Source organism: Nelumbo nucifera, chromosome 1, assembly GCF_055504915.1.
Source record: "Nelumbo nucifera cultivar China Antique chromosome 1, China Antique-T2T, whole genome shotgun sequence".
Classification (NCBI taxonomy): domain Eukaryota; kingdom Viridiplantae; phylum Streptophyta; class Magnoliopsida; order Proteales; family Nelumbonaceae; genus Nelumbo; species Nelumbo nucifera.
The window spans coordinates 5,002,074-5,029,229 of record NC_142649.1 but is presented as its reverse complement, the minus strand read 5'-3'; the positions used below and the strand labels follow the sequence as shown (position 1 = coordinate 5,029,229).

Genomic DNA, 27,156 nt, shown 5'->3' with positions numbered 1-27,156 from the left:
TGTAGCAATTGAACAAAATCATTTGTGAACCTTCTTTTGTTGTGTAGCCTGTAGAATTATATATATATATTGTATATGCATAAAAGTGAAGGCCATGTGATCTATGGTGTCTGCATCCTTTTTTTTCATGTGTTAATGTAATACCTTCTTCGATGCTTCAAATTTTAAATGCTCTGTGCAAAATTAATACCGGACGTACTTGTTATGTAAGGCATATGAATGCATGGTATATTCTTATTTATCAAAAAAAAAAAGGAAATCTATAATCTCTTTTAATGATGTAATTTATCTCCTTTTGCAATTGCAGATTACTTACTTTGGTGCAGTATTAGAAGTATGCATGAGGAAACTAGTATTCTACCCTGAAATTGTGGGCTTCATTGAGGAAGAGAAAGATCAGTTCCCCTCTGTCAAAGTTCAATTTGTTTTGAATTCTCCACCCAAACTCGTCATGTCGGCTCATAATGGTCAACATAAGGAAACTGTTAGGTAGGTTTGTCATGTCTTCTAGCTGGTTTACTTCATTAAATGTTGACACAAAAATGGGCCATCTTGAAAATTGGCTTATGGCATTTAGTGGAAGGCCTCCTCCGTTTGGGCCCTGTTCATTAACCTTCAGGAGGGCTTTCTTGACAATCCAAAAACAAGCAGCATAGCCCTTTGTTTAAAAAAATCAATCATGGAATTGATGATGAAGCCAACTTTGTTTTTTCCTACTCATCCATGGTAAAGCAAACTACAATCTAGTTGTTTTATCTATTACAATTTTCCATACAATGTAGTCTTTTAAAATTGATGATGCTATGTAGTCCAAACGTTAATCTTGTTGCTATTTTCTTGCCTTTAAATCCCCTTTTTATATGTGGCTTTAGACCTTTAGTTCAGGAGTTCAGGTGGTTCCACTAGTTTTCATATTTCACTCATTTTTTTATATGTTTTAAAGCTATAGTTTATTTCATTTCACTTATATTGCCTTGGTTTATCTTATTTACAGAGTTGACAACTGGAAACGTTAACATTTGCTGCACTTCCTAAGAGAGAAGGTCAAGCCTAGTTCATCTGCAATTTGAGACCAGATCAAATTAAGCCTTGTTCATCTGCAATTTTAATCCTCTTCGTTCTGCTTGATCTTATTATTAATAATTTTTTTGGGGTTTCATTTTAAATGGAAAATCACCTCAGCTCTTGATTAAGATATATAGATCAAAACTCAAAAGCAGTGGACTTCCAAATTAGAAAGGCGAGAGGATTATAAATTCGTACCTACAGTTTGAAGTTAATGTTGCCAGTTCCTTAATTGACTACTAGGAGTAGACAAGACCTTGAAGACTCACCTAAATTTGATATCCTTGCTCGTTCTGGATTTGAAAATTGTGGAACCTTTAACTAGGGCTGTTCACATATAAATCCAAACCGACCAAATTGACCAACCCGGCCTGATCCAATTTGAGTTGGCTGGTTTTTTTTCACTAGGGGTCGGTTTTGGGTTGCAAATATAATTAAACCGATAATTTGGTTCGATTTTGGTTTTTATGTATGAAAATCGAACTGAAATGAACCGAGTTATTTGAAAAAATCTATTAAATATAGATGGTTTTAAATAATAAATATATATCTGAAAAATATATATTCTGAAATATATCAGATATATATTTCCAGAAATTAGAAAGTATATTTTGATATATTTGTATATATGTTTTGATTTTAAATATATATTTTCAAAAAATATATTCTGAAAGATTATATATAATATTAACACTTTGACTTTATATGCTTTGTGCAAGTTTGGAGTTGGTTGAAACCAAGGTTCAAAGTATCGGAAATGCTATGCGTATTGGAAGGCAAATTTAAGAGATGTATCGGGATATGCCTTGGATACAGACGAAAAATTAAGATATGCATGGAAACACATGTAAATGCTATAAATACTTCAATAAATCATAAATAAACATCAGTATCACTAAATATACGATATAAATGGGATATTTATACATAGAAACAATATGTTGTGGGTTTTATGAAAAAAACATAATCAACATATGGGAACTAAAACATACTATTTAATAAAGTACACTCAATTTAGTTCCAATGTGTTTGCTTGTTTTATTCTAAAAATTAAATTAAAATTAAGATAAGAAAATATGTAATAGAAAAATTGAATGGATTTATGGACATAATAAGATTGAGTAATTATTTTTCATGTTTCATTCTAATTTTCTAAAAACTACATAATTATTTATTTTTATTCAAATAGTTATTTTGGATGTTTTACTCTAAATATTAAATTATAACTAAGAAAAGCAAATATGTAACAGAAAAATTGAATGGATTTACAAACATAATATATCAAGTAATTATTTTTCATGTTTCATTCTAATTTTCTAAAAACTGAATAGTTATTTATTTTTATTCAAATAATTGTCTTGCTTGTTTTATTCTAAAAATTAAATTAAAATTAAGAAAAATAAATATGTAATAGAAAAATCGAATGGATTTATGGGCATACTAAATCAAGTAATTATTTTGCATGTTTCATTCTAATTTTCTAAAAACTAAATTATTATTTATTTTTATTCAAATAATTATTTTTTATTTTTTATTCTAAAATTTATATTAAAATTAAGAAAAGTAAATATGTAACAGAGAAATTGAATGAATTTATGGACATAATATATAAAGTAATTATTTTGCATGTTTCATTCTAATTTTCTAAAAACTGAATAGTTGTTTATTTTTATTCAAATAATTATTTTTCTTATTTTCTTCTAAAAATTAAATTAAAATTAGGAAAAGTAAATATGTAACAGAAAAATCGAATGGATTTATGGGCATAATAAATCAAGTAATTATTTTGCATTTTTCATTCTAATTTTATAAATACTAAATAATTATTTATTTTTATTCAAATAATTATTTTTCATGTTTTATTCTAAAATTTAAATTAAAATTAAGAAAAGTAAATGTGTAACAGAAAAATTGAATGAATTTGATCTATCGACATGGTAAATCAGCCATAGATTTACAAAATACTTAGCCTATAGAGTTAAATTACATAAAATTAAACAAATTATAAATAATTTTATTCCAAAAATTAAAAAAATATATAAAAAAATCAATTGTTTATTAAAAAATTCAATTGATTTATGAACATGGTAGATTATCCATAGATCTACAACGTACTCAGCCTATAGGGTTTGATCATATAAAATTAAAGAAATTATATATATATATATATATATATATATATTATTCCGAAAATAAGAAAATCAATTATTTAGAAAAAAAATTCAATTGATCTATGGATATGTAGATCAAGATCATCCAGAGATCTCAACATACTCAACCTATAAGGTTAGTATGTTGTAGATCTATCACATAAAATTAAAGAAATTATATATATTTTATTTATTCTGAAAAAAAATAAAAAAAATCAATTATTTAGAAAAAATTCAATTGATCCATGGACATGGTAGATCATCCATAGGTCTACAACGTAATCAATTTCTATAGGTAGATCCAAAGAGAAACGTAAAAATTTCATTTTTTTCAGATTTTTTATTATTCTAGAATTTCTTCAAATATTCACAAAAAGTTTCATATAGCAGCAATATAAGTGGGATTTTTTGCACACGAGTTGCCGGTCAACATACATAAAGATGTTTTCAAGTATCCAAACTAAAAAAAAACAAAAACATTGGCTGAAAATGTAAAAAATTTTGAAAAAACATCCTATGTTCTCTACTTTCTAAACAACCTTGAAAAACTTGGTTAATATTTCAATTTTGTAGTTGTTTTAATGGGTTTCTCCTAGATTTTGAGTCTCTAGGAATGTAAAGAAAGTTTTTAGAGGGTTTAGGGAATTTTAGAAGCCCTCTTTCGAAGGTTGTTTTGTTTGTAACAGTGAATTCATCGCGTATCGGCCGAAACATACCGAAATGGGCCGATACCAGCCCAATACAAAGTTGATACTATTTCGGCACGACGAAAAGAGACAGTACCTTTGATTTAGGACTGTCTCTCGTGTTGGTAAGTCGAAAAACCAATATGTATCGGCCGATACAGGCTAATACGTGACAAAATTTTAAACCTTGGTTGAAACACAAACCGATCATATCGGTTTTACTTAATAGAGGGTCGGTTTCGGTTTGATCTATAGGCAACCCGACCCGTGAACAGCCTCCCTTTCACCAAGTTACGATAAATGATCTTTCGTGGGTTAACGAAAAATCAAATATGGCTGGTTCAAATCTCCTGCATTCTTTATGTTGATATACATGGCTAGCTCATTATTTTGTTGATATACAAAATTATAAAAAAAATTTACAGTAAGACAAAAAAGATCCACAATTTTCTCTCCTACAATTTATTTCTTCTCTTAAACCCACAAAGTTAATTCAAAATAAATTTGCATAACAGCATGATATTATTTCAAACAAAAGGTAGTAGTATTAAGCAATTAAGAATTTGAGAAAAAAACCTTAGGGAGATGGAGAAAACATTCTTTTGTCTCTTGTCTTTGCTACACTGCAATACTCAATTTGTTAGCGGACAAATTGGATTGTTCATATAACTTGAAACAGCAGCAGGGATAGACGTTTTTAATTTTTATCTGCAAATTAAATAAGATGCAGATGTCATTTTAAGACAAACTGGAGGGATCAATACTCTATTTATATTATATAAGACAGAAAAGAAATGGTATTTTGCTTTAGGAAAGCTCATATACAAGTAGGGATAACAAAAATTAAAAGTCACGATTATCATCGTCAAGACATTACAAACAAAACAATAAAATCGATAATGAGGGTTAATTAATTACCTTGCTACTTTTCTGAGTTTATATGTCGGTGAAGTATTTTTGGAAAATGGACTTGCTGCTTTCATCATCCCATTCTAGCGCCTCCCACCATTCCTTGCTTCCTTCAATCTGACGAAAACTGTTGTTGTTGGCATTGCTGGAGTCAACTGGGAGCTTCTTCAGCTTTGGGCATTCTTCTATGTAAATATACTCTTAGAAACGGAAGAGGCAAGGCACCGGCGTAGATGTCTTCTAATTCCGGTAGATGGTGAAGAAATATAAATTTAAGATTTGAGAATGCTGGTATCAACATTTCTCCTACGTAGTCCTTGTTTGGTATTACCTTTTTTAATCTTGGCAGATTCAGTAGAATAAGCCTTTGAAGCTTGTGAGTATGATGAAGCCAGGTTAGGTCCTCCAACACCTTACAATTATCAATATAAGGAGATTGATGGTTCTGTAAGCATATGTGCGGCAACTCTATAATCTCTAACTTGGAAGATCAGCGAGTTGGAGTGATAATAATATCTCTGGCATCAAGGCTGACTCCTCTGACCCCTTTTTTGTCTCCTCCATTCGCCAACTAATATCTCTCAACTCTTCGCAATCTAAAAACCCGAGGTCTTTTACGAACATATTTTCAGGAGTAGTAGTTATGCGGAAAGAGTTGGTCTTGCAATATTCAAGGCATAGACTTGTTGTGTACTTCCTCAACTTGTAGGAATTGAGCCAACTTTGGAGAGATATGTCACTGCTTATCGTTACTCCGAAATCAGTTAAGTGTGTTAAGGCTTCAAATAGTTCCATCAATCTTGATGATGATCTACCTTCCAATTCCCAATCCCTAAACTGAGTCGTATAGGTTCAAATACTGTAGATCCAACAGCTTTAGGATCCCCTCAACCGAAACCACATGAAGATCTCTTGTATCATACAAATTCAAGTACCTCAATTTCCTCAAATTTCCCAACTCGTATGGCAATTCCTTTATATTTGTATGTGAGAGATTGAGGTACTCCAATTCAACCAATTCAACAATCTCAGTTGGGGAAGTTTACTTTTTCAAATAAAAAACCAGATAAATCCAAAACTCTAATAGACTTGGTAGATCGGAACAAGTTAGTAGGGAATTCCTTACGTAGACGATTGGCTAAGAAGGTCACAAGATTGGGGCACTCAAAGGGCCTCATTCTCATTAATTTGCTGCACTTCATAATCATCAACACCACTGAAAGGAGAAGGAGGCAGCATAAATATCCTGTTGGCGCCCTGCCATTTTAAGATAAGCTTAGATGCATCCATCAGCTCTTGATACCTTACCACCAAATGCAAATTCTTGTTCTTATTATTCCTTCCATACTCATTCACTATCCATAATGCCATGTCCCGAATCACATCATGCATCTTTACACGCTTATCCCCATCTGGCTCTAACTAGCAAGCTCGTTTTAGAGTTGCAATGATATCATATTCTTCATTCATTGCTTCCCTCATTTCCTCGTATCCTTTTATGAATCCTTTCCCAATCCAATATTCTATGACTCGTTCCATATTGATACAAAAATCTTCGGGAAACAGGGAACAATATACGAAACAATCTCTAACTTTATCATTTGGCAAGGCATAATCATAGCTATACTTCAAAATTGAAAACACTTTTTTCATCCATACCTGAAATCTCTGCCGGAGATCTCTGCAACATTGTGATCGCATGTTCCCACTCTTGAGGAGTCTTTTTCATAGTCATGGCGCGGCCAATGGTGATGAGAGCCAAGGGCAACCCACCACGCTCCTTCACAACATCCCTGGCTAGCTGAGGTTTGTCTGGATGATAATTCAGGGTATCCTCTCCTACCGTCTCTTGAAACAGATTCCATGCTTCATTATCATTCAAGCATTCAACTTTAAACTTTTTCTTAGCTTTCATGACTCCACATATATGTTCAGATCTAGATCTAGTTGTGAATATCACCTTTGACTTGTTGTTTGATTTAGTGACAGTACTGGGATGAGGAATTCTAATTTCCTCTATATCAACTCGTTCCCACACATCATCCAAGACGAGCAAAACTTTTTATTTTTTAGACTCAACAACCTGAAAATGTCGGTGGCCTCTGCAACCAGGCTTTTATCTTCTTTTCGTGGAATCTCCAATTGATCGCCAATTTGCTTCCGAATCTGTGTCGTGTTCAATTCCTTGGACACAACAACCCAAATCACAGCATCAAAATGACTATTATTTTCTGTTTTGAGGACAAACTCGTTGTTGATTCTTCTGAGAAGGGTCGTTTTCCCTACTCCCCCTGTACCGTATAGTCCAATCATTGGAGCAGCTTGATTTCCTCTGATGCAATTACAAAACCAGCATGGTGGGTAGATATGATGAACATTGTCTAGCGGAAGGCCAGGTCACATTGTCTGTACATATAAATATATATTTTATCAATAAATAATGTATAAATATATTTTAGATATATTATATATATATTTTAATGTATAATTTATTTTTTTAATTTAGTTTATTTGTAAAAAATATTAAAAATTACAATTTGATGTCAAAATAGGGGCTCTTTTTGTGAAAATAGTGGGGTAGCACCTATGGCTTCTTGAAATGCATAGATCTCGAAAAGTTACCCAAAATAAAAAAATCACCCCAATTAGACATCGGAGTGCAATGTTATGGCCTCCAAAAGTTTGCACACATTGATTGTGCAACCTGCAACCCAATGACTAGGTCAAACGGGTCAACGATCGAACCAGCTAGGTCAAACGATTCTTGACCAAGTCAATGGTTTTTGACAATCTAACGGTTCTTAACTGAACCAGACCCGGAATACTAGTTGGGTGACGGTTCAAATAATACAAACGGCCAAGTCATCGACGGGTTGAAAACATTGCTTTTGAAGGATAATTTTGGGATTTTGAAATAATTCAATTGTATGTAACATCACGTGCGTGATGAATGCTAAACATAGGACCTCAAGTGACCATTTTCAAAAATTCAGGTACTGCATTCATGGTTTTCGAACCTTCATTGACCCAGGCGGTGAAACCGTTCGGCTCAGGAGCTAACCAAGCAACCGGTTCCATTTTACCCAAACCTGGTCTTTTGCCAAAAATCATTGAATTGGTCAATGACCCATTGACTCAAGCAATCAAACTGTTAACCCGTTGACCCATTCAACGATTTTTTGTCATTTTTATTTATTTTTTTAATTTTAATTGTCAAAACAGGTTATTAGTGTACAGCCCTAGCTCTACCCCTGATTCATGTCTTCCATATGTACTTCTAGAAACAATTTCTTTCTCATTCCTGTTGATTAAAGATAATGCAGGGCAGCCAACCTTAGCCTACATATCAACGGTTTGTCTTTCAAATAATGTTGGTTAAAATTACTAGTACAATGGCCCATGCGATGCATGAGATATTTGAACCAATGAATGATACCACAACCAGATATAGATCTTAACCAAGTTGGGTGTAGCCACTTGTTTGATTCTTCACTTGTATTACTGCCAATCTGTTTGATTGTCCTAAAACAAAATCATACTTAAATTACTTCATCCTAATTGAGTGTGAGTGGTAATGTTAAAGAAAACAAAACTGACTTAAGACATGATCAAGGATTCCACTTGACATATAATGTAATGTCTGTGTATGTAAGTACGCAAAAAGCTCCATATTGCAATATTAGCACAACGGCTTAGAGGGCTATGGAACCAACCATATGCTTCATTCTAGTCATAAATTAAAATCCAAGGACTGATCCTAGTGGGAACAGTGTGGCATAGATTCACTTCAATTAAAGAGCCTAGAATTAGGGGGATTTGCTCTCAACTTTCTAGTGCAAGATGTTGAAACCAAACCTAGAGGATGCCAAAAGAAAACCACCACAAGGGCTTTGCTCTTAGCTTATAAGTACAGGATGATGAAAGAAAACAACTTGGACCTTCACGTGGAATAAGCACTATGTTTTGGTATTTTTATGGCATCTTTCGCTGATGGTTAAGAGAATTAGGTGTGTGATAACTTACAAATTACAAAACTCACCAAAAAATTGCTTAGAAATTCCAAATACAAACTTGATTTGGGCAAATGTAAGCTTGCTAAAGGCATAAAATTAAACACTGAATTAAACCCAAAGATGAAAAGTGCTTGAAACTTATAAATCAAAACTTATTAAACCCTAACTACTTAAAACTAATTAAACAGAAATGATTAACAAAGAAATTCAATTTTAAACTAAAGTTTGATGTGAAACAAAAATTCCTATTGCATTTTCAAAACTTAAAAGAGCGAAGGAGATAATAACACTTTGTAATTGTGATAATGTTGATATTGAGTACGATTTTGGCATATATTGCTGTTGAAATTTCTTGAGATGAAAGGAAAAGGACCGAATATGATCATAATGAAGAGCAAAAACACTTGAAACTCCATTAGTTCAAAGTGTCTCAAAACCTATATTATTTCTATTCACATATTTTCCAATCAATCACATAGAGGTGTAAATTGGGCCATGTTGGGCAAACATGACACGTCTTGCACGTGGCCCATGCAAAGTGCAGGCCATGCTGTGCCGGCCCACGGGCCGAGTCGGGCCATGCTTCCCTCCCCTACAATATTTTGTGGTGTTCGTCCGATACAGCCCATGCCCTGAGCTCGTGTGGGCCCATGCCACGCTATTCCGTAGGTTGAGCCTTGGGTCAGGCAAGGCCACAAACTGGGCCAAGTCATGTTTTTTAAAATTTTTGAATAAATAATAAAAATTTTATATATATGGGTCGTGTTGCGAGCTCGGCCACAGAAACATGCGGTATGGCCTGCTCAATTTGTGTCATGTAGGGCCAGGCCAGTTCAAAATCGTGTCTAGATCATGTTGGGCCACGGGCGACAACCCGATTTATACCTCTACAATCATCTCTTATTGTTGGTTTTTAAGAAAATAAATTAATAAACATAGTTAAAGGAGTAAAGAATATAAATGGTATAATAAATAGTTAGGGTAATTTTGAAGATAAAAATCAGAATTTCCAAGACAAAAATTAATGGACTTTTAAACAATTGCAAAGCAATTAAAAACAATGGTGAGGGGTAATTTTGGAAATTAAAATCAGGGAGTTTTGAAGACTGGGATAATTCCCATTTTATTAATGGTCAACAGAAATGGCATTAATTAGAAGCAATTCCCTTTACCGAAAAACCTAAACGAATTGACTATCATGGCTGGATGATAATTCGCACAATGAGGTAGAGAAAGCCAATCAGTTCCACAACTAAACCGCATACTCTCCATGAATTTGGCGTCAATCCACGTGTAGCATTCATCCATTCGTAGAAATCCTAAATGGGTGGACAAAATGATAAAAACCCCAAATCTAAAATAAGATTACCTAGTGGAAGAAGGAACAATCCCTAGCCAGGATTAGACGAATAACTGATGAGATTAGCTTTGATGGGTGGGATCCACTTTTACTGAACAACATCAGTTTAAGGACCAGAGTTTAGTGTTTAGATTGCGATAAACAATTTGGATTTTGGATGGTATAATGCGATAAAATCATGGTTTCTCAATCGTCTTAATCCGGATGGTTGGACCATTTAATTCAAAAACTGTTCAAGCAATCGGTTCTGTTTCACCTATTAATTATTCTTTTGTCAAAACCTATTGATTTGATCAATAACAGTTGATCTAAGCGGTTGAGCCATTGACCCATTTAATCCAAACAATTTTGACCACATTTTTACATTTTTATGTTTTAATTTATAACAGACTAATAGATATAAATATATAACCCTAACAAGTGCACTAGTTATCAAGTAGTATAATAATATCATTCCCACGGGGATTTAACAAAATAAGTATTAGAATCACAATTTTCCCTAATTATTTGAACATTTGAAATTTAGAATTGAGCAAGAACTACTGAAAATAAAACTGGAACAAAGAAAATAAAAACAAGGGTGATCACTTAATCGAATATGCAAATGATGGAATCGCTAGGACTTTTGGTCCACCTAACCAATGCAATGAATATTGATGGGTCCAATTATCCAAGACTAATTGTCATTCCCATAAGCTGAGATTTTTCCAAATTTATTTAATATTCTCTCTCGAGATATACTAAACCTACGCCCATCAGGTAACCCTTCGATCTCTCGAGTAGAGCTCTCAAGATGGAAGTGCATTAAGACCAAGAAAACCATTAAATTCAGATGAATCATGTATATATATCTCTATATACCATTCAATTCACACTATGAATTATTCTGTTAATTATGTGAATTCCTCTTTCAATTCATTCACATAACCTAAATCAATTAAGAGGTGGCCAAGCTCTTAATTGCATTAAGCACAATAATTCATAGACTATATGGAAATCACAATCTTGGATAAATCAAGATAAAAATATATTCATTAACATGGTTAGGCTTTTCATAGCCCTAGCAAGAAATAAATCAGTTCATGATGGAAGATTTAAAACAAACAAAGGGGAAGAGAGAACTCTTGAATTCGCCCATGGTGCTGAGATCTCCTCTTCTTGAAGTTTCTTGAATTCTTGAACCTTTCTTGAACCCTTCTTGACTGATTGCTCCTTGTTTCTTGATTAAAAATGATTCAGTGATCAAGTGATTAAGTTCTTAACAAAGCTGGTCCGCCCCCTCCTTAATATAGATTAAAGGGGAGGGGGTGGTCTCCTACTTTCTCTTGAAGTTGATCTTTACAAGAAATAGAAAGTCCTATCCTAATTCTAATCTTTTATCTTTATCTCTTGAACTCAATCCTTTTATCACTCTAAGATTACATCAAGAATTTAGATCTAGAAGGATTCTTCTCAATTTTTTGTTCTTGGATTCGTAATAGGCATCCTCTGCGAATTGGGCTTCAGCCATGCTTTTCTGCGAGTTGGGCTTCAGTTGCGGATTGGGCCTTCCTATGAATTTGACGCGACTTCGGGCCCAGAATTTACTTCGATTAACACCGAATCTGCGAAAGCCCAAAACATGAAAGTTGTGGCTTTTTCTCTTATCTTTCCAATGGATCTTGAATCAGCCCATTCGGAGTTCAGAGACGTGAGTTAGGCCCAGATCACTAAACAATGTTGAAACTGTAAAAAATCATCCGATTTGTCTTTCTTTGCTCTTGATGCCTTCTTTCATACCCTGGACCAAGATACAAGAAATATGAGTCCAATTAGATGGTAATTTAGTATAAAAGATAGAATAATTGGGGATAAAAATATGATAAATTCTACTCTCATCAAATCCCCCACACTTAAACTCTTGCCCGTCCTCGGGCAAGACAAAACTCAAAACAAAATTCAAACAAGAACAAACTAACTAAAAGATTTGTTTTGGATTTCTCTCAACAGGGTATTTGTTCTCCCGCATGCCTTGATCAGTATCCATGCTTCTTCCCTTCGTCCAATTCTTTTCCTTTTTAACTTGTCCAAGAATAATCTTAAATCGCCAATCCTCATGTCCCCAAGTGAGATCGACAATCAAGGGAAGCAGACATCTCTTCACATGAATAATTTAGGGCCAGAGTAAGCCCTCTTTGTTTTAATAATCACATGTAGCAAGATTCAAAAAATACCCTCTCATCATTCTTCAAAACAAAACAAAGAATGTTATTACCATAAGCTTGCTTATGTATCACATTTCCACCACTTATCATGAGTGCAATGCATCAAAAGGTGAATTAGGGTTTGGGATCTAGGGATGAGTGCATTTTATGCTCCATCTCACCCTTTTATTCTTTTAGTGTGAGTGCATTTTATGCTCAATCTCACACTAGTTCTTTTTTCTCTCGATGTGAGTGCATTTTATGCTCCATCCCACACGACTTTTTTTTTTTGGATAACACGTTCCAATACATGAACTCATTATCGTGGTCTCAACATGTCTAACAAAACAAGTTCTAAAATAATCAACCCCTATTTGTCCATTAGAAACCAAATGCTCACAAGGGTCAACTCTGTATTGCATCTTGCCCGTTGATCATTCAAATTACTGAGATGCCTTCTATAGCCGAAAAATTCAGCTAGATTTGCCTGCATCCTTTCTTGTCTATCCTACCTAAGCACATGATTCAAGGTGGTTTGCAATCATTCCAAAACAAGTCTCTAAGGAGCAGAAATTTCAAAAGGAAATGTTAAAAAGTGATGATCAAAGCATACTAGAGTTCGAAAAAATTTTATCAACCCCTTAATCCTCCCCCATACTTTAGATATACATTGTCCTCAATGTATGGAATGTGCATAGCAAGAACAAGGAGAGAGATTTAAGAGGACTTCCCTGCTATCTATGATTAATGTCTTAAGAAAGGAAAAAAACACAATCATAAGTAACAAAAGAAAGAAAAAAAAGTATTTTTTATTTTTTTATTTTTTTATTTTTTTATTATTTTATTATTTTTATTTTTATTTCAACTCGAGCTCGAGCTTAAGTCTCTAATTCGAATCGAGCTTGAGCATGATAGTTTATGAGTGAGCCCCGTAGGGCCCCCTCCATTAGTAAATATATTAAGATGAAACGTGTACTTGAGAAGGCCTAAGAATGAGGAAAATGGAATCTAACAATATATTTTGACTTTTTTCATAGAAATTACAAGAATGCCACTCCCTCCTACCAACTCTCTCTCTCTTACTTTTTTCTTTCAAATTGCAAGAATGCCACTCTCTCCTACCAAATCTCTCTCTCTTACTTTTTTCTTACAAATTACAAGAATGCCACTCTCTCTCTCTTTCTTACAAATTACAAGAATGCCAGCTCTCTCACTCTCTCTCTCTCCAACTGAGGTAATCAAGTTCGAGCCGAGCCGAACTCAAACTTTTGAGCTCAAGCTCAAGTCTCTAATTCGAATCGACCACTGAGGAAGACCTTGGCTCGACACCTTGTCAACTAAGGGAGACCTTTGCTCGACACCCCGCCTGCAATCAAAGGTAGTCGAGCTCAAACTTTTGAGTTTGACTTGAATTGAGCTCGAGCTCGAGTTCAAGTTTCTAATTCGAATCGATCTCGAGCTTGATAGTTTATGAACGAGCCCTGCAACGTAGGGCCCCCTCCGCTAGTATATATATAACCCAAAACCTGCCCGATCTGTTTGGGTCCACCTCATGGGGTTGGACCTGACACATTGACAGCCCCATATATGGTTGGTAGCTCAACAATAATTGTGGTGTGGCCATTAGTTATATGAAAGTCCCGATACTAGAGAGCCCATTCATACACGTGTTTGTCTCTCTCTCAAAAATACAAAGCATCAAATAAGTGGGTGCCTTTACTCGAAAACGGGTCATTTAATTACTAAAATTCTCCTGTAGTTTCACATATTTACAAAAACCTACTCTATAGTTTGCATTTTACTGAATCATTTCTATAATTTGCAACCAACTTAATTGTCCTTTCGTTATATCGAAGTGAAAAATGAGAGAATGCTTAATTTATGAGTCAATACCCATTTAGGAGGTCTTTTATGCAATAGACTTTTAACATTACACGAGTTGAGAAAACCTAGAAAGCCATTAAGCCATGTTTGATAAAAAATTAGAAAGTCGAAAATAGACTTAATAAGTGAGCCAAAAAATCAACTCTTGGATGGAGCTATCTTAGGTAGCTTCTACAAAGTGGCTCAGTCGATGCAACTCAATTGATGAGGGCGGATTTGGCCCTCCAGTGACATTATGACGTCTTGTCACGGTCTGATACAGGCTTAGCTTTGGCTACGCTTGGCAGGCTTACGTTAAGGGACACCATCATCATTTTTGCCTGTAAGATTATTGGGAGAATTGATGTCATCTTCAGGCAGACCTCTAAAAGCTTAACGTACTCTTTGAGGAGGGGTGGTCGACCTCCTTGGGTGCCTAACCTTGGCACTCCTAGACCAACTTCCCTTACGGGGCAGCCCTGGTTAATGGCTAGCATGGCTACCAGGGTTCCTCATGGGCGCTTACATGCTCATGGGGACAGTGCATGGACCGGCACTGCGTTGCCGACGCTCAAGGGAGGCTTGGCATGCAGGCCTTGCTCAAGCATGACCCTTCACCTCGCCAGCCCCTTGCCCAAGCTGATCGAGCTATCCCGTTGCCCATAGCGCACGGGTGTGCTCCGGCCCAAACGGTTGTCCAATCATCTTGGCACACAGGTGCCCATCATCATCGGCATATAGGAGATCCATTCACATCAGTGCTAAGCCACCTCTTCGGCGCATAGTTGCCTTGCATTACGACCATCCCCCTTTAGCACGTAAGTGGCGCCTCCCATGGACCGGCCAGAGCCAGTAGAGTGCCCCGGCCATGCGACTTGAGGTCATGACCCAGCACTACTGACCATTGGGGAGCCATCCCTTCGGGCAACTCCTAGCCTCCCAGCATACAAAGGCTTGTCCTGACTTGCCTTGGGCTGGACGCCGCACGGGTTTCTTCCATTGTAGAACTACCCCCGTGACAACTTGGCACCTCATGACAATTAAGTGCAGCCTCTTGACAACCAGGCAGCTCGGGGCTCGCCACCAAGGAGCTCACCACCAGGCTGTTCACCACCAAGGAGCTCGTCACAAATAGCTCACCCCCAAGCTGCTCGCAGAAGGACAGCTCGTCCGGAGCCTCACGGGAAGCATTTCGTCTGACAGCCGTACCAGAAGGTTGCACCCACGTCTCTCGCCTGACGGCACCATACCTACCATCTCTGGTGGTTGCCTACTGCCTGACAGGACCGTACCCTGCAATGGTCATGCTAGCCCACCAGCATGCCAGCCCTCGCAGTAACAGGCCACCCCAGGACGTTACTTGGCAGTGGATCGCCGCAGCAAAGATACGGGGCCAACTTCACCAAACCTATCAGATCACCAGTATATAAAGACCTCACCCCCTAGGGGGAAAAAGAAAGAGAAAAGGATGGTCCTTCAGCTCCCGTTGTCCGTAAAGAGGAGCAGGTCATCTCCCCTAGATAGCAATCGAGTTGCACTACACCAGGGACCCCCTGAGTCACAAGCCACTTGGGGCCAGACGTCACTGACAAGGTACTTAGAAAAATAAATATTTTCTTTTTATTACATATATATTGTTTTTAATATGAATTGTTTATTTTATTGTGTATTTTCTTTAATCTTTATAATTTTTTTTCTAAATTAAACAATACATATACATACTAACATTATTTGTAATATTTTTTTGCATTTAAGGGTACAAAACCGATAATAGATTCCTAATAAATGAAAGAATAATATTGGAAAAAATGAATAATAGATTTCTAATACAAAACCAATAATAAATAAAAATTTTATTTTGTAAAATAAATGAAATTTGGTAAAACAAATAATTTAATCTAATGAAATTATAAAAGTTATAATAGATATTTTGAATACCGTAACTATTTATAATGATGCCATTAATAAAACAAAATAACGATAACTTGTCATGTATCTCCTTATTTATATATTAATTTATTTATTTTTATATTTATTTTACTAAATAATTTATTTATAATTATGTCACCGTAAGATTTATTAATATTTATTATATTATTCATTTACTTTCTTTAATAAATTAAGTAAATTATTATCTATAAATTTTTATTTATTTAATTTACAAATTTATTAAATTAATTAATTATTTATTTCACTAACAAATTATTTCTCTCTTCCCGAGTCCAATATTTAGGGTTGTTATTTTGTTAACGGGTTGGGTCTAGTTTGAGATAACCTGTACGAATCCCATCTCAATAATAAATAAACTTTTTTTTTCTTTATTTACTTGTTTTACTAATAAGGATGGGGATTAATAGGGATACTTGATTGAGGAAAGTGATGGGGATGTGGAGTGAAATTCCTGCCCTACCTAGACCCTATATCAAAATATGTTTAATTTTTTATTTATTTTAAGTAATTTTTTCCAAGAAACTTAATTAAAAAAGCTTAGGGATTCTACTACTTTATTCTATATTGCCCCTATGAATTTCCCGCCCTACTCTCTCTCTCTCCCCCCCCCCCCCCCCTTGAGCCTAATATCAAAAGGTTAAGTCGGTTTGGGATAGCTTGTACCTATCCTGTCCCAATAATAAATGAAATATTTATTTAATTAAATTATTCATTTATTTATTTTAATAAATTAAATAAGTTATAATTGATAAATATTTATTTATTTAATTCACTAACCTCTCTTTTATTCCCTAAGCCCAATAATTGATAAATAAGATCCACATATATATATATGCCCATTTTCACACAAACTGGAGTGGAAAAGAATTATCATTTATTTTGTTTTAGGAAAGCTCATTAATAAATTAATTAGTTCGACTGGAATCAGATGGGTAGGGAATAGGGATAACAAAATTAAAAGTCACGATTATCATCGTCCTAAACTACATTACAAACAATAAAATCCCTCATGAGGGTTAATTACTTTATTACCTTGCTGCTACTTTTCTATGTCGGTGAAATATTGTTGGAAATTGGACTTGCTGCTTTCATCATCCCATTCTAGCGCCTCCCACCATTCCTTTCTTCCTTCAATCTTCTTCAAAGTGTCGTTCTTAGCAGTGTTGGAGTCAAATGGGAATTTGACCAACTTTGGAGACATGTGTCACTGTTAATTGTGACTCGGAAATCGGAAAACCCCTATTCCTGTGAACCAAATGGGTCCTTAGTAAATCCACTCCAACATCCTAATAAAAAATCTTAATTATGCTAATTTTCTATGTACATGGAATTCCTCCGTATGTTCTTTTTAGATTCAGATGGTTCAAGCTCTAGCAAGGTGCTGCATTTTTAATCTGTTTTTGAAAGCCTTTGCCAGCATTACTCAAATAACTTAAATCAACATAAAATGTTATTTCTCCATCGTAATAATGTGGTTAAGAAAACTAGGGGAGAGAGAGAGAGACTGCAAGAAATTTTGTTTTAGTTGGCAGGTTTTTGCTTCTAGTTCGAATTTTGATGGTAAATTCGGATGATAAATTCTTAGTTGAGGGGCTGGAGTTAGTGACTGCTATGGTTGAAGGTCAACCCATGTCCAACCATAATGGTGGAAACCTCAGTCTCGGCCTGTCCTAATTCGAGGCCAAGTGATTCAAGCCCCATTTTATAAGTCCAGGCCCAACCCAAGAATAACCCAACACAAGTCGGACCGAGCTTAGACAGGATGATAGGTTTAAAAGAATTTATGCATGTATATATATTTTTGTAGCCTTTTTTATTGGCCTCTATGGACTAACTTAAGAGTAAATTGATCAAAAATATGTACAAATCTCATTTATAAACATATATAAATGCATATTTTATACATATATACATGTATATGTAATTAGGAAAAAGAAAGGAAATTTTTATATATATAATAATCCATATATGTATGTATTTGTTTGGGGGGATTTGGGTTTGGCTGGGCTCAGGCTATTTGAGGCTTCCACTCAAACCCAATACAAGTGTAAGTCAGGCCCGAGTTTTCTAGTCCAGGTCCAGACCCTGAAAACTTAAGTCCAATCCATATAATCAGATTGAGTCGAGGCTTACATAAATTGAGCCTGCCAAAGAAACATGCAATGCCTGGTGTTAGCCAACGAACCCGATAGGGATATGGGTTATCTCCAACCAACTCTATCCATGTGTTTTATCCATCTTAGTATTTATCTTAGTGTTCTGTTATCTCTTAGACCCTGTTTGGTTTGCAGGAATAGGGGTCTGGAGTTGGGGTGGAATTGGAATCCCATTGCCATTCCTACTGAAATGGCATTCTCCCAATCGAGGGAATGGCCATTCCCTACCCTTTCCTTGGGAATGAAATCCTATTCCTGCTGATTCCAATTCTCATTCCCATTCTTGTCTGAACCATACAAACTATGGGAATACACCATTCCAATTCCATTTCTAAAGGATTTCGATTCTGATTCTAATTTCGATTCCTATTTCAACTGTAAACCAAACAGACCCTTAATTTTCCTTTCATTGTGAACTTTCACTTGTATATATATGTAAATCATCATACCAGTCAACCACTCAAAGAAAGGTGGGAGGTCTTATAGTCCCAAGTTATCTTGAGCACAAAAAATAGAGCTCCTTTGGAATTAAGCCATTAGATGACTCTTGTCTGTATTTAGGTAGAACAACTATCCTAGGCTAGAGATGTAGAAAATCCAACAATTTATCATGTCACAAGTAATAATAGGATAGAGGAATTTACTCAAGAACCATATCGACTATCAAAAAGGCATATCAACTGCATCACTTCATTTAGGAAGACATATGCTTAGCCTATTGGCTGATTGTTCAGATGGGCCCATAGATGAGTCTCTCACTACTCACTAGAGAGGAAACTGATGGACAAGATATGTACATTGGGTTTATTTTCTGTTTGGTTCTCAATGTTGCCATGATAGAGTTGTGTAACGGGGTTAGCCCTTCTATTTGCATTATTCAGAAATTGATCTAAGGATGCCATTTAAGACACACTGCTAGCCCAATCTGATCAGATGTACCACAATTCAATTCATTGACATCCCTAATAAGAGCATATTTTGAGGCTTACTATTACATCATTAAGCATCATTTTTTTCCAGCTGAGTGTGTGCAATGTTTGATCAGCAAGAAATTCTATGAATTGTTGCCTAACAGTATAGGTATCCTCAATTACTCTGCTCTTGCCCACATCTGGCCTAACATGGTCCAATTTGTATCGTTATTCAATTCATTGAATGCACTACTTGATAAAAAATAATGTTAATGAAGTACTGAGCCCTATTGGTGTATCTCTAAGTACCATCCCAATGTTTGATAGGCTTCAGGAATTGGCGATGTGGAAAAACATTGATAAAAGATCTAAACCGGATCTAATTGATAGTTTTCTTAGGGACCGTTTGATAACATCTGAAGATTCTGAACTGAAAGGCTTATTATTGTCTTTTAGTGAATAAGATTTTTGAGAGGTTATGCGATTCCTAATAGTTAAAACCAATGTTTTAAAAACTGACCCAGAGGCTAACCTCCGGGTTGTGGGTCACCAACTCGACAGTCCAGGTAAAAATAGATTAGTTTATATTTAATTTATATTTTTTTATTATGTTCTAAATCTTTTTATTTATAAAAAAAAATTATATTTTTTTACGAAAATAACAGAACAAAATCCCAATGACACTTCGGAATACATAAATCTTGAAAAATTACCCATAAAAATCACCTTATTTGGACATCAGAATGGAAAATTATAACCTCCTAAAGTTTACATTTAGAGTATAACCAATGACCCAATCACCAGATCGAATAAATCAATAGTCCAACCATTTTAGGTCAAATACTTCTTTACCAAATCACCTGTATTTGACCGCCTACAAGGTTTTACTAAAACCGAACCCGAAATGAAATCAACATATTTAAGATATGAGTGGAATGAAGTTGAATTTTGCCCATTCCACCAATACCACACATCCGTAACCTCAAAAAACTATACCTATCATTAATTAATATTTAATAATCAAGTAATATATCTGACAAGAAATGAACAACGAGATTCAAGAGATGTGTTCTATACACTCAGTCCAAGAAACAATGTAAAGCACCGACTTAAATTATTACATCCTTGATCCTATATTATGCTCCTTGCTTGAAATGCAAGCACACCTTCATTCCTTGTATTCTGACTCTTACGCAGCATACCTCGCCAATTCATGTTCCCTAAAATGCGAAGGTGTAATGGAACCAATTACCATCTCGCTCACAAACCAAGTGTGCGACTCAGCAGTAATAGCGTCAAGCAGTTCCTTCTGATAAACAAAGAGAACGTTTGTTTATATAAGAAAATATAGCATGATTTGCCAGGGAGGTTGTTGAACACTAAGTCACAAAGACGAAGTCATCGCAAGGGTCAGCTGCATTTTATTATCACAGGAATCACCATAAGCATATGGAAACCGCTACTGTTATAAACAGTCATATGGCTAGTAAAATCAAAATTTGCAAACAGATCCATGCCAATTGATTAAAGTACCCGTACAATTACTTAATCCCTAAAGTTTAAACTTTTGAAAATTCACATTTCATTTTATCTTTCCCTTAAATTAGACAGAGACTCTTATACTCTTAAATATTCTTCAAATTTTCAAAATATAACTCAAATTGCAACAGATGCCCTTTTCATTCTGCATGGGTGAAAACGCCTTAGACCTCGTTTGGTTTGCGAGAATAAGGATCTGGAATCGGAATTGGAATGGATTATTCCGATTCCAACTGTTTGGTTGGGTAGAATCAAAATCCCATTCTCATTCCTGGTGGAATGGCATTTTCCCATTTGAGGGAATGGTCATTCCCTCTCTCTCCCTTGGGAATGAAATTTCACTCCTGCTGATTCAAATTCCCATTCCCATTCCTGTTTGAACCAAATAGACTATAGGAATAGATCATTTCGATTCTGATTCTGATTCTAATTCCAATTCCAACTGCAAACCAAACGGACCCTTAATTCTCCCTGTTGTTCCTGTCACATTCCCACTCAGCACAAGATGCATATGGCTGAGAAAATTTATTTGTCTTCCACCATCCTCTCCTTTGACCAGGAAGACGCACATTCATGTCCGGATTCTTCTGAGAACAGATAGTAAACACCCTATTTACCATGACCACAAGCAGAAAATAATTACAAAAAAAAAAAGAAATGAAAAATCACAACAAAATCAAGACAAACACTATGTTGTAGATTATAGACCTTGTGGAAACAGGGGGAAAACCTAGTTACCAAATCCACAATGGAACCGAAATCTCATAGCTATGGAAAATGAAAAAAAAAAAAAAAGCCAAGGATACAAGCAATGGATCCTCGACAAATAAAGAGCACATTGTTTTTAAAACTTTTTTTCATATAACAAATTCTCAATTGGGTGGTGGAGCCAACAAATAAGTTTTGACCTTGAATCAATTAGGTTTGCTCTCTCATGCACTACACCCATCTCAATGGAAAAAATTCATGGATGAACAGTGGGCAAGTAATCCTATTTTTCAGCATAATCCAAGTGAAAAAAATGATCCAAAACCCTAAATCCCCTATATAAATTAAAGAGCTCCAAAACGTTCTTGGAGGCCTGCATAATTCATCTGATCCCCATCAAGCGAACTCCCATCATCTCCGATGAGAGAATCTACATCTGTAAACAGGGCCCAAGGCTTCTGGCCTCTCGTACTTCTTGTCCTTTCAAGAAATTCTTCTGATCCCAAGGCAAGGTGTGCTAAATCATCTGACCCCCTATACAAATTAAAAGAGCTCCAAAACGTTCTTAGAGGCCTGAATAACTCATCTTATCCCCATCAAGCGAACTCCCATCATCTCCAATGAGAGAACCTACATCTGTAAACAGGGGCCAAAGCTTCAGGCCTCTCATACTTCTTGTCCTTTGAAGAAATTCTTCTGATCCCAAGGCAAGAAGGTGTGCTACCAATGCTTCACTTCTCGCACTACATTGGTTCTATGGGGAAATTTTACAGGCCTCTAAAACAGGTAAGGTTGGTGGTAAGGGCAAGATCGCATGATGTCACATGTAAACAGAATGCAATGTATAACTAACAGATGGGTAAGCTCAGGGGTAATATAAGTAATTGTAGGATAGTTCAAGGGTGCTTTAAGTAATTGGTGGCAAGGAAAAAATCACGTGATGTCACATGTAAGCTCAGGGGTTCTATAAGTAATTGTACGATGGGGTTCAGGGGTACTTTAAGTAATTGGTGGTAAGGACAAAATCACGTGATGTCACATGTAAGCTCAGGGTACTATAAGTAATTGTAAGATAGTTCAGGGGTACTTAAAGTAATTAACCCTAATAACAAAGAATCAAGCAGAGCACCTCACTTCATGAAACCGATACAGATATTAGCTGATGTCTAAAGACAAGGCATGCTGTTACTAAAAAACAATTAAATAAATAAAGATATTGTATATAGTCAGCCATAAGGCTGCAAACAAAAACATGCCTATCTTTACTTTCTAAAATATCATGTCACATACTTGTTCATCTTTTACATTTAATAAGTTAGCCACATATCATGTCACAAACAGACCCATGCTGCACAAGTTACTCCTATTTCAAACTTAGTAACATGCAAGATGAGCAAGAATATTGAACATACAGAACAATCATTTTTATCTGCAACTCTATCAAAGAGTTTCTATAAATGTGAAAGGGACCACTTCAAGGCCAATAGTCCCCACAGAATCCTCTCTCAACCAACAGGGTTTGCAAGTTCATTAACTGTTCTAGGATCCATCTCAATGAGTTTGGCCTAAAGGATCTTGCTTTTTAATTTGATATTTGTCACCCAAATGCCACCTGATCTAGCCAACAAATAACTGATCACAACTTGGCAACCCCCCCCCCCCCAATCAAATGAAACCACCCGATAAAATGCCTACTTTAGCTCTTGTAATTAGAAAAAGTTTAGCTATAAGGGAGTTTCCTGTACCAAATGGACCAGAATTAATTCAATAAAATATTGCCCAAGTGGCCCCCAAGATTACTCATAAGGATCTCAGATTGCCATTGAACATCCATAAATAAAGTACAGCTAGGAAGTCCACTTTTCAGGATTTCAGGGTCTTGCCACATAACATCCATATCTATGGCTCTGCGTGAATAGTGAAAATACGAAAGTCATCCAGTCAGATTGACATTCTCCCAGAGATGGGTTCTGGCCCCATTTGGAAGTGTCTGCATAACAAATATCACAAAGAAAAAAAAAGCTTAAGTCATTATGTACCTATTGGTGCAAAAAATGAAAGCAAAGTCCAACTAAGGACGACAATCTGCAAATCACTCCCTCATGCTGTCATCCCCATTTTCATCATCGCTCAGATCAAGATCAGCAAGCAACTCCTCCAATGGCACAGAAGGCACATCCTCCCCATCAGTCATTGATGCCATCTCTGATGGCTGGTTTTCTTTATTACGGTACAATGATATATTAAATCTCAATTCAGGGTTCTCCTCCAAGTCTTTCAAGAACTCTTCATACTCCTTGTTCATCTTATCTTCATCAATTCTACCTTTAGCAGTGCTATCTACCTCCATGTTTAGGGATTTGAGTTTCCAATGACGAGGCTTCCCACGCTTCCTCTGGCGCTTCTCTTCATAGCTCTTCTTTATCAAAATTGCCTCTGGAAGGACAAGACCTTTATACTTGTCAAGCTGAATATCATTACTATTAGCTCCATATAGGTCATAACCCAAAGCATAATCTCCAGGGTTTAAAAGATGACCTAGATGTGTCCTTATATGGAAAATCTTGTCATTTTTTCCAAAATCAGACATTCGTGCCACCTGCGCATCAGCTAAAACATATTTAGAACCTCCAACATTGACTTCAGGGGAGACAATCTCCACGTCCAACACTATATATTCCACTAGCTGCCTACTTGAGAGTAGAGATGTGAAGGGAGACCGCCAATATTGGTCAGCATCCATAAAACAATGCCGTAGAGTAAATGGATCCAATAGAACCATGCTGTTAGTCACCTTGGTGCACAACACAAGTGGACCTAAATTTCCCAAACTAGCTGCCACTTTTGGGGGTAGACATATCAGATCCTCCCTGCAAATTGGGCATATTTCAACAGAGAATGTGTATTTGTAGTTGTAGTTGTTGCTCTTGGGATCATGGGATACAAGTTGCTTATCATTGCGGCTCCTTATAGGGGCAACTTTACCCAAGAACTCCACAAATTTTACACCATGGCTCCGATTAGCAAAGAAGAAGTCAATGCCCTGATCCATCTGCTTAATTTTTATGGCACGAGAAGCAGCATCATGCCGCAGGATAAGCTGCTCCAAATAAAAGAAAGTCCTCCTATGAGAAACATGTTGCCTAAGTTGGACAGATGCCACCCACTGATCAGGATTGGCCTGGACCCTAGAACAGGATTCACACATATGGTCCTGCTGAACATACTCAACAACATAAGCTTGTTCGAGTATTGCACCATTAAGAACCTCCTTCTGAACTCTCAGCTTCACCTTGATCCTCTTGGAGTGAGGCTCAGTCCAAACAAATTCTGCATGTACTAACCTAACCTTATTCAAGTTCTTCAACCTCTTCACACAAAATGTTAACAGCTCCTTTGACTCCAACTGAGCTTTTATCCAAGTCTTGGGTGGCTGCAAATAACTGTCACACTCAGGGCAATGCATGATAATAACATGCTTCTGTAGACCCTCGGTGATGTCAACTTCAGAACGCAGACATTTGACACACATATTAGCAGCATTTGGTGTCATAGGGATCCCACACTTGCAACACAGAACACTACCAATGGTTTGATGAACCCTGAACATACCCGCTTCTTCAGCCATTTCTAACACACCCAATATGACTTTGAATAACCTAGAGGAAAACATAGAAGAAAAAGTTAGAAAATTACCTAAATTGAAAAAAGAAAAACCTTCCTTTGCTCTCTAACATAATTAATGTAAACTGATTGAAGGTATTCCCAGAGATACCCATTTCATGGATCCGTATATGAGATCTCCTGGTAAAAATCCATCTATTTCAAATTACTCTAGCCATCTAAACTAGGCACACGTCCTCAGAAAAGTGAAGTATTGAAAATGGAAGAAAACAAAAGGCATAATCACAAGAATTAACGAAGAAAAACAACGATGCAAACAAAATTGTTTGAAACTTGAAATAGCTGAAAATTGTAATCATCCACCTTAATTTAGAGGTAGAAAACCAAAAAAACATGATAAACGTTTGAAAAAGCCATGTCAAAATCAGCTTAAAAGCACAAAAATTGATCCTGAAAAAGAAAAACAAAACTTTCAAGCTGCATGGCAATCTAGAAGAGTAACAATTCTAACAAACCAAACACCATAAAGGGATCTTAATCAATAAAACCAAAAGTAAGACTATGAGTAGCCAAAATACGCATAGAAAATAGATGGAATTGTTTACGAACTAAACAATCTTTTCTAGAAAAACGCAACATTTCCTCTATCTGAAATTGCAGGAGGCGAAAACCATGGTGATATGGAGAGACTGAGGTTACCAGGTATCGTCGCCGTCGAAGGTTGATGTACGATTGTTGATCGTCGGCGGATGGTTGGGAGAGATGGAAGAAAACCGACTACGACTGCAATTGTAGGGCTTTGGGATTTTATTAGGGGTTTAGAATTAGGCGGTTGGGTCTGCCATCCACGCGGGTTATTTTAGTAAAATACAATCAATGAAAATTTTGTGGCGGTCAGAATTGGGCCGTTTAGATTCAGGCTTTGGTAGACTCCAGTCCAACCCAAGCCTGAAAACTTCAGGTTCTCATATGCAGACTCCCGAAGTTTGTAGGCCCCAACCCAACATAGTATTACTGGGTAATGGGCTGGCCCAAAATTGTAAAACAGAATTAAAGAAAGAATAAGTTGTAAATTTAAATAGCTTTGAGGTTTACACTAAGCTGTAATCGGGTTGGATTTTGGACCGGGTCTAGTTACATCTGATGTAGCGCAATCCAGCCACTCCTAGTTGGTACTCACGTGGCTCCTGAAAGATACCTGAGAAGAAGAAGAGTCCTGGGGGGAGTTACCCGGCGGGAACACTTCGATGATTAAGTTAGTACTTGGTAGGAGAAGCAAGGAGAAGAAGAAGGCTAAGAGTGCGGATAGCACGAATATTGAAGATGAAGATAATCAAAATCATACTTGTTCTCCTTGATACTAAACTCCTTATAGCAGAAATCGGTTGCCCCTGGCCCCCTGGTTTCTGACAGGGCGGGTATAACCGCCACTGCCAACCTGCCGCAGCCGTTACTGGGCACGCGCAGGGCCATTCCCGCAGGGTACGTGCTTGTTAGGTGTACGACACCTTCTAAAGGTGGCAGGCACGACGTTGCCTAACGGGGGACATGGCTGCTGTCACCAGATTTGTCGGGTACGGTGGTTGGGCAGGAGATCCTCCTGCCCTCCTTCATGCAACTTGCCGAGCTACCACATACTGGGCTGCTTTGGGGCAGATCGGTCCCTGCCTGGAAGCACCGAGGTGCTCCCTCTCAGGCGGAGGAAAGCTTGGGGTTCCTTTGGTGGGAGCCCGGGCTCTCCGAGCTAGGCGGGAGTCAAACTCACCAAGGTGTTAGTCCTCGGTGAGTTGTCAATTTTTGTCTTGGCGTTTCCTTCCCGTCGAGTCGAGATCATGCTGCCAGGCTGGACTGTTCACCAAGCCAGGTCATGCACACGTGTTCTTGGTCCATGGGGTTGGGCCAAATCGTCCTCCATCAATTGCCCCCCACTCCCCGTGCTGGGGACGAGGCCCCAGTGCGGGGAGTTCACGGTTCGTTGGGCAAATCTGGCTCGGTTACTCACACTACCACGTTAGACGGTTTAACGACTAGGTATTCGG

At 36.6% G+C, this 27,156-nt stretch overlaps 1 protein-coding gene and 1 pseudogene across 2 annotated transcripts; both read right to left on the bottom strand.

Annotated features, from left to right (window-relative positions):
- Positions 1–4,675: 4,675 nt before the first annotated feature.
- LOC148802855 (putative disease resistance protein At1g61300) lies at positions 4,676–10,131 on the bottom strand (annotated as a pseudogene).
- Positions 10,132–20,223: 10,092 nt separating this feature from the next.
- Positions 20,224–25,968, bottom strand: NMD3 (nonsense-mediated mRNA decay NMD3 family protein). 2 transcript variants are annotated; one of them, XM_088896506.1, is made up of 3 exons: positions 25,817–25,968; positions 23,533–25,152; positions 20,224–20,555 (listed from the first exon to the last, which is right to left on the bottom strand). In XM_088896506.1, exon 2 carries the CDS (start codon positions 25,119–25,121, stop codon positions 23,586–23,588), a length of 1,536 nt encoding a protein of 511 aa, XP_088752632.1. In that variant the 5' UTR covers positions 25,122–25,152; positions 25,817–25,968; the 3' UTR covers positions 20,224–20,555; positions 23,533–23,585. The 2 variants fall into 2 exon arrangements, with proteins under 2 accessions (XP_088752632.1, XP_088752633.1); XM_088896507.1 differs by having other exon boundaries at positions 20,224–20,660; positions 25,817–25,966.
- Between the last annotated feature and the right edge of the window lie 1,188 nt (positions 25,969–27,156).

Excerpts from the sequence above, each read along its gene's own strand:
- NMD3 (XM_088896506.1), bottom strand. The coding sequence starts at position 25,121 with ATGGCTGAAGAAGCGGGTATGTTCAGGGTTCATCAAACCATTGGTAGT.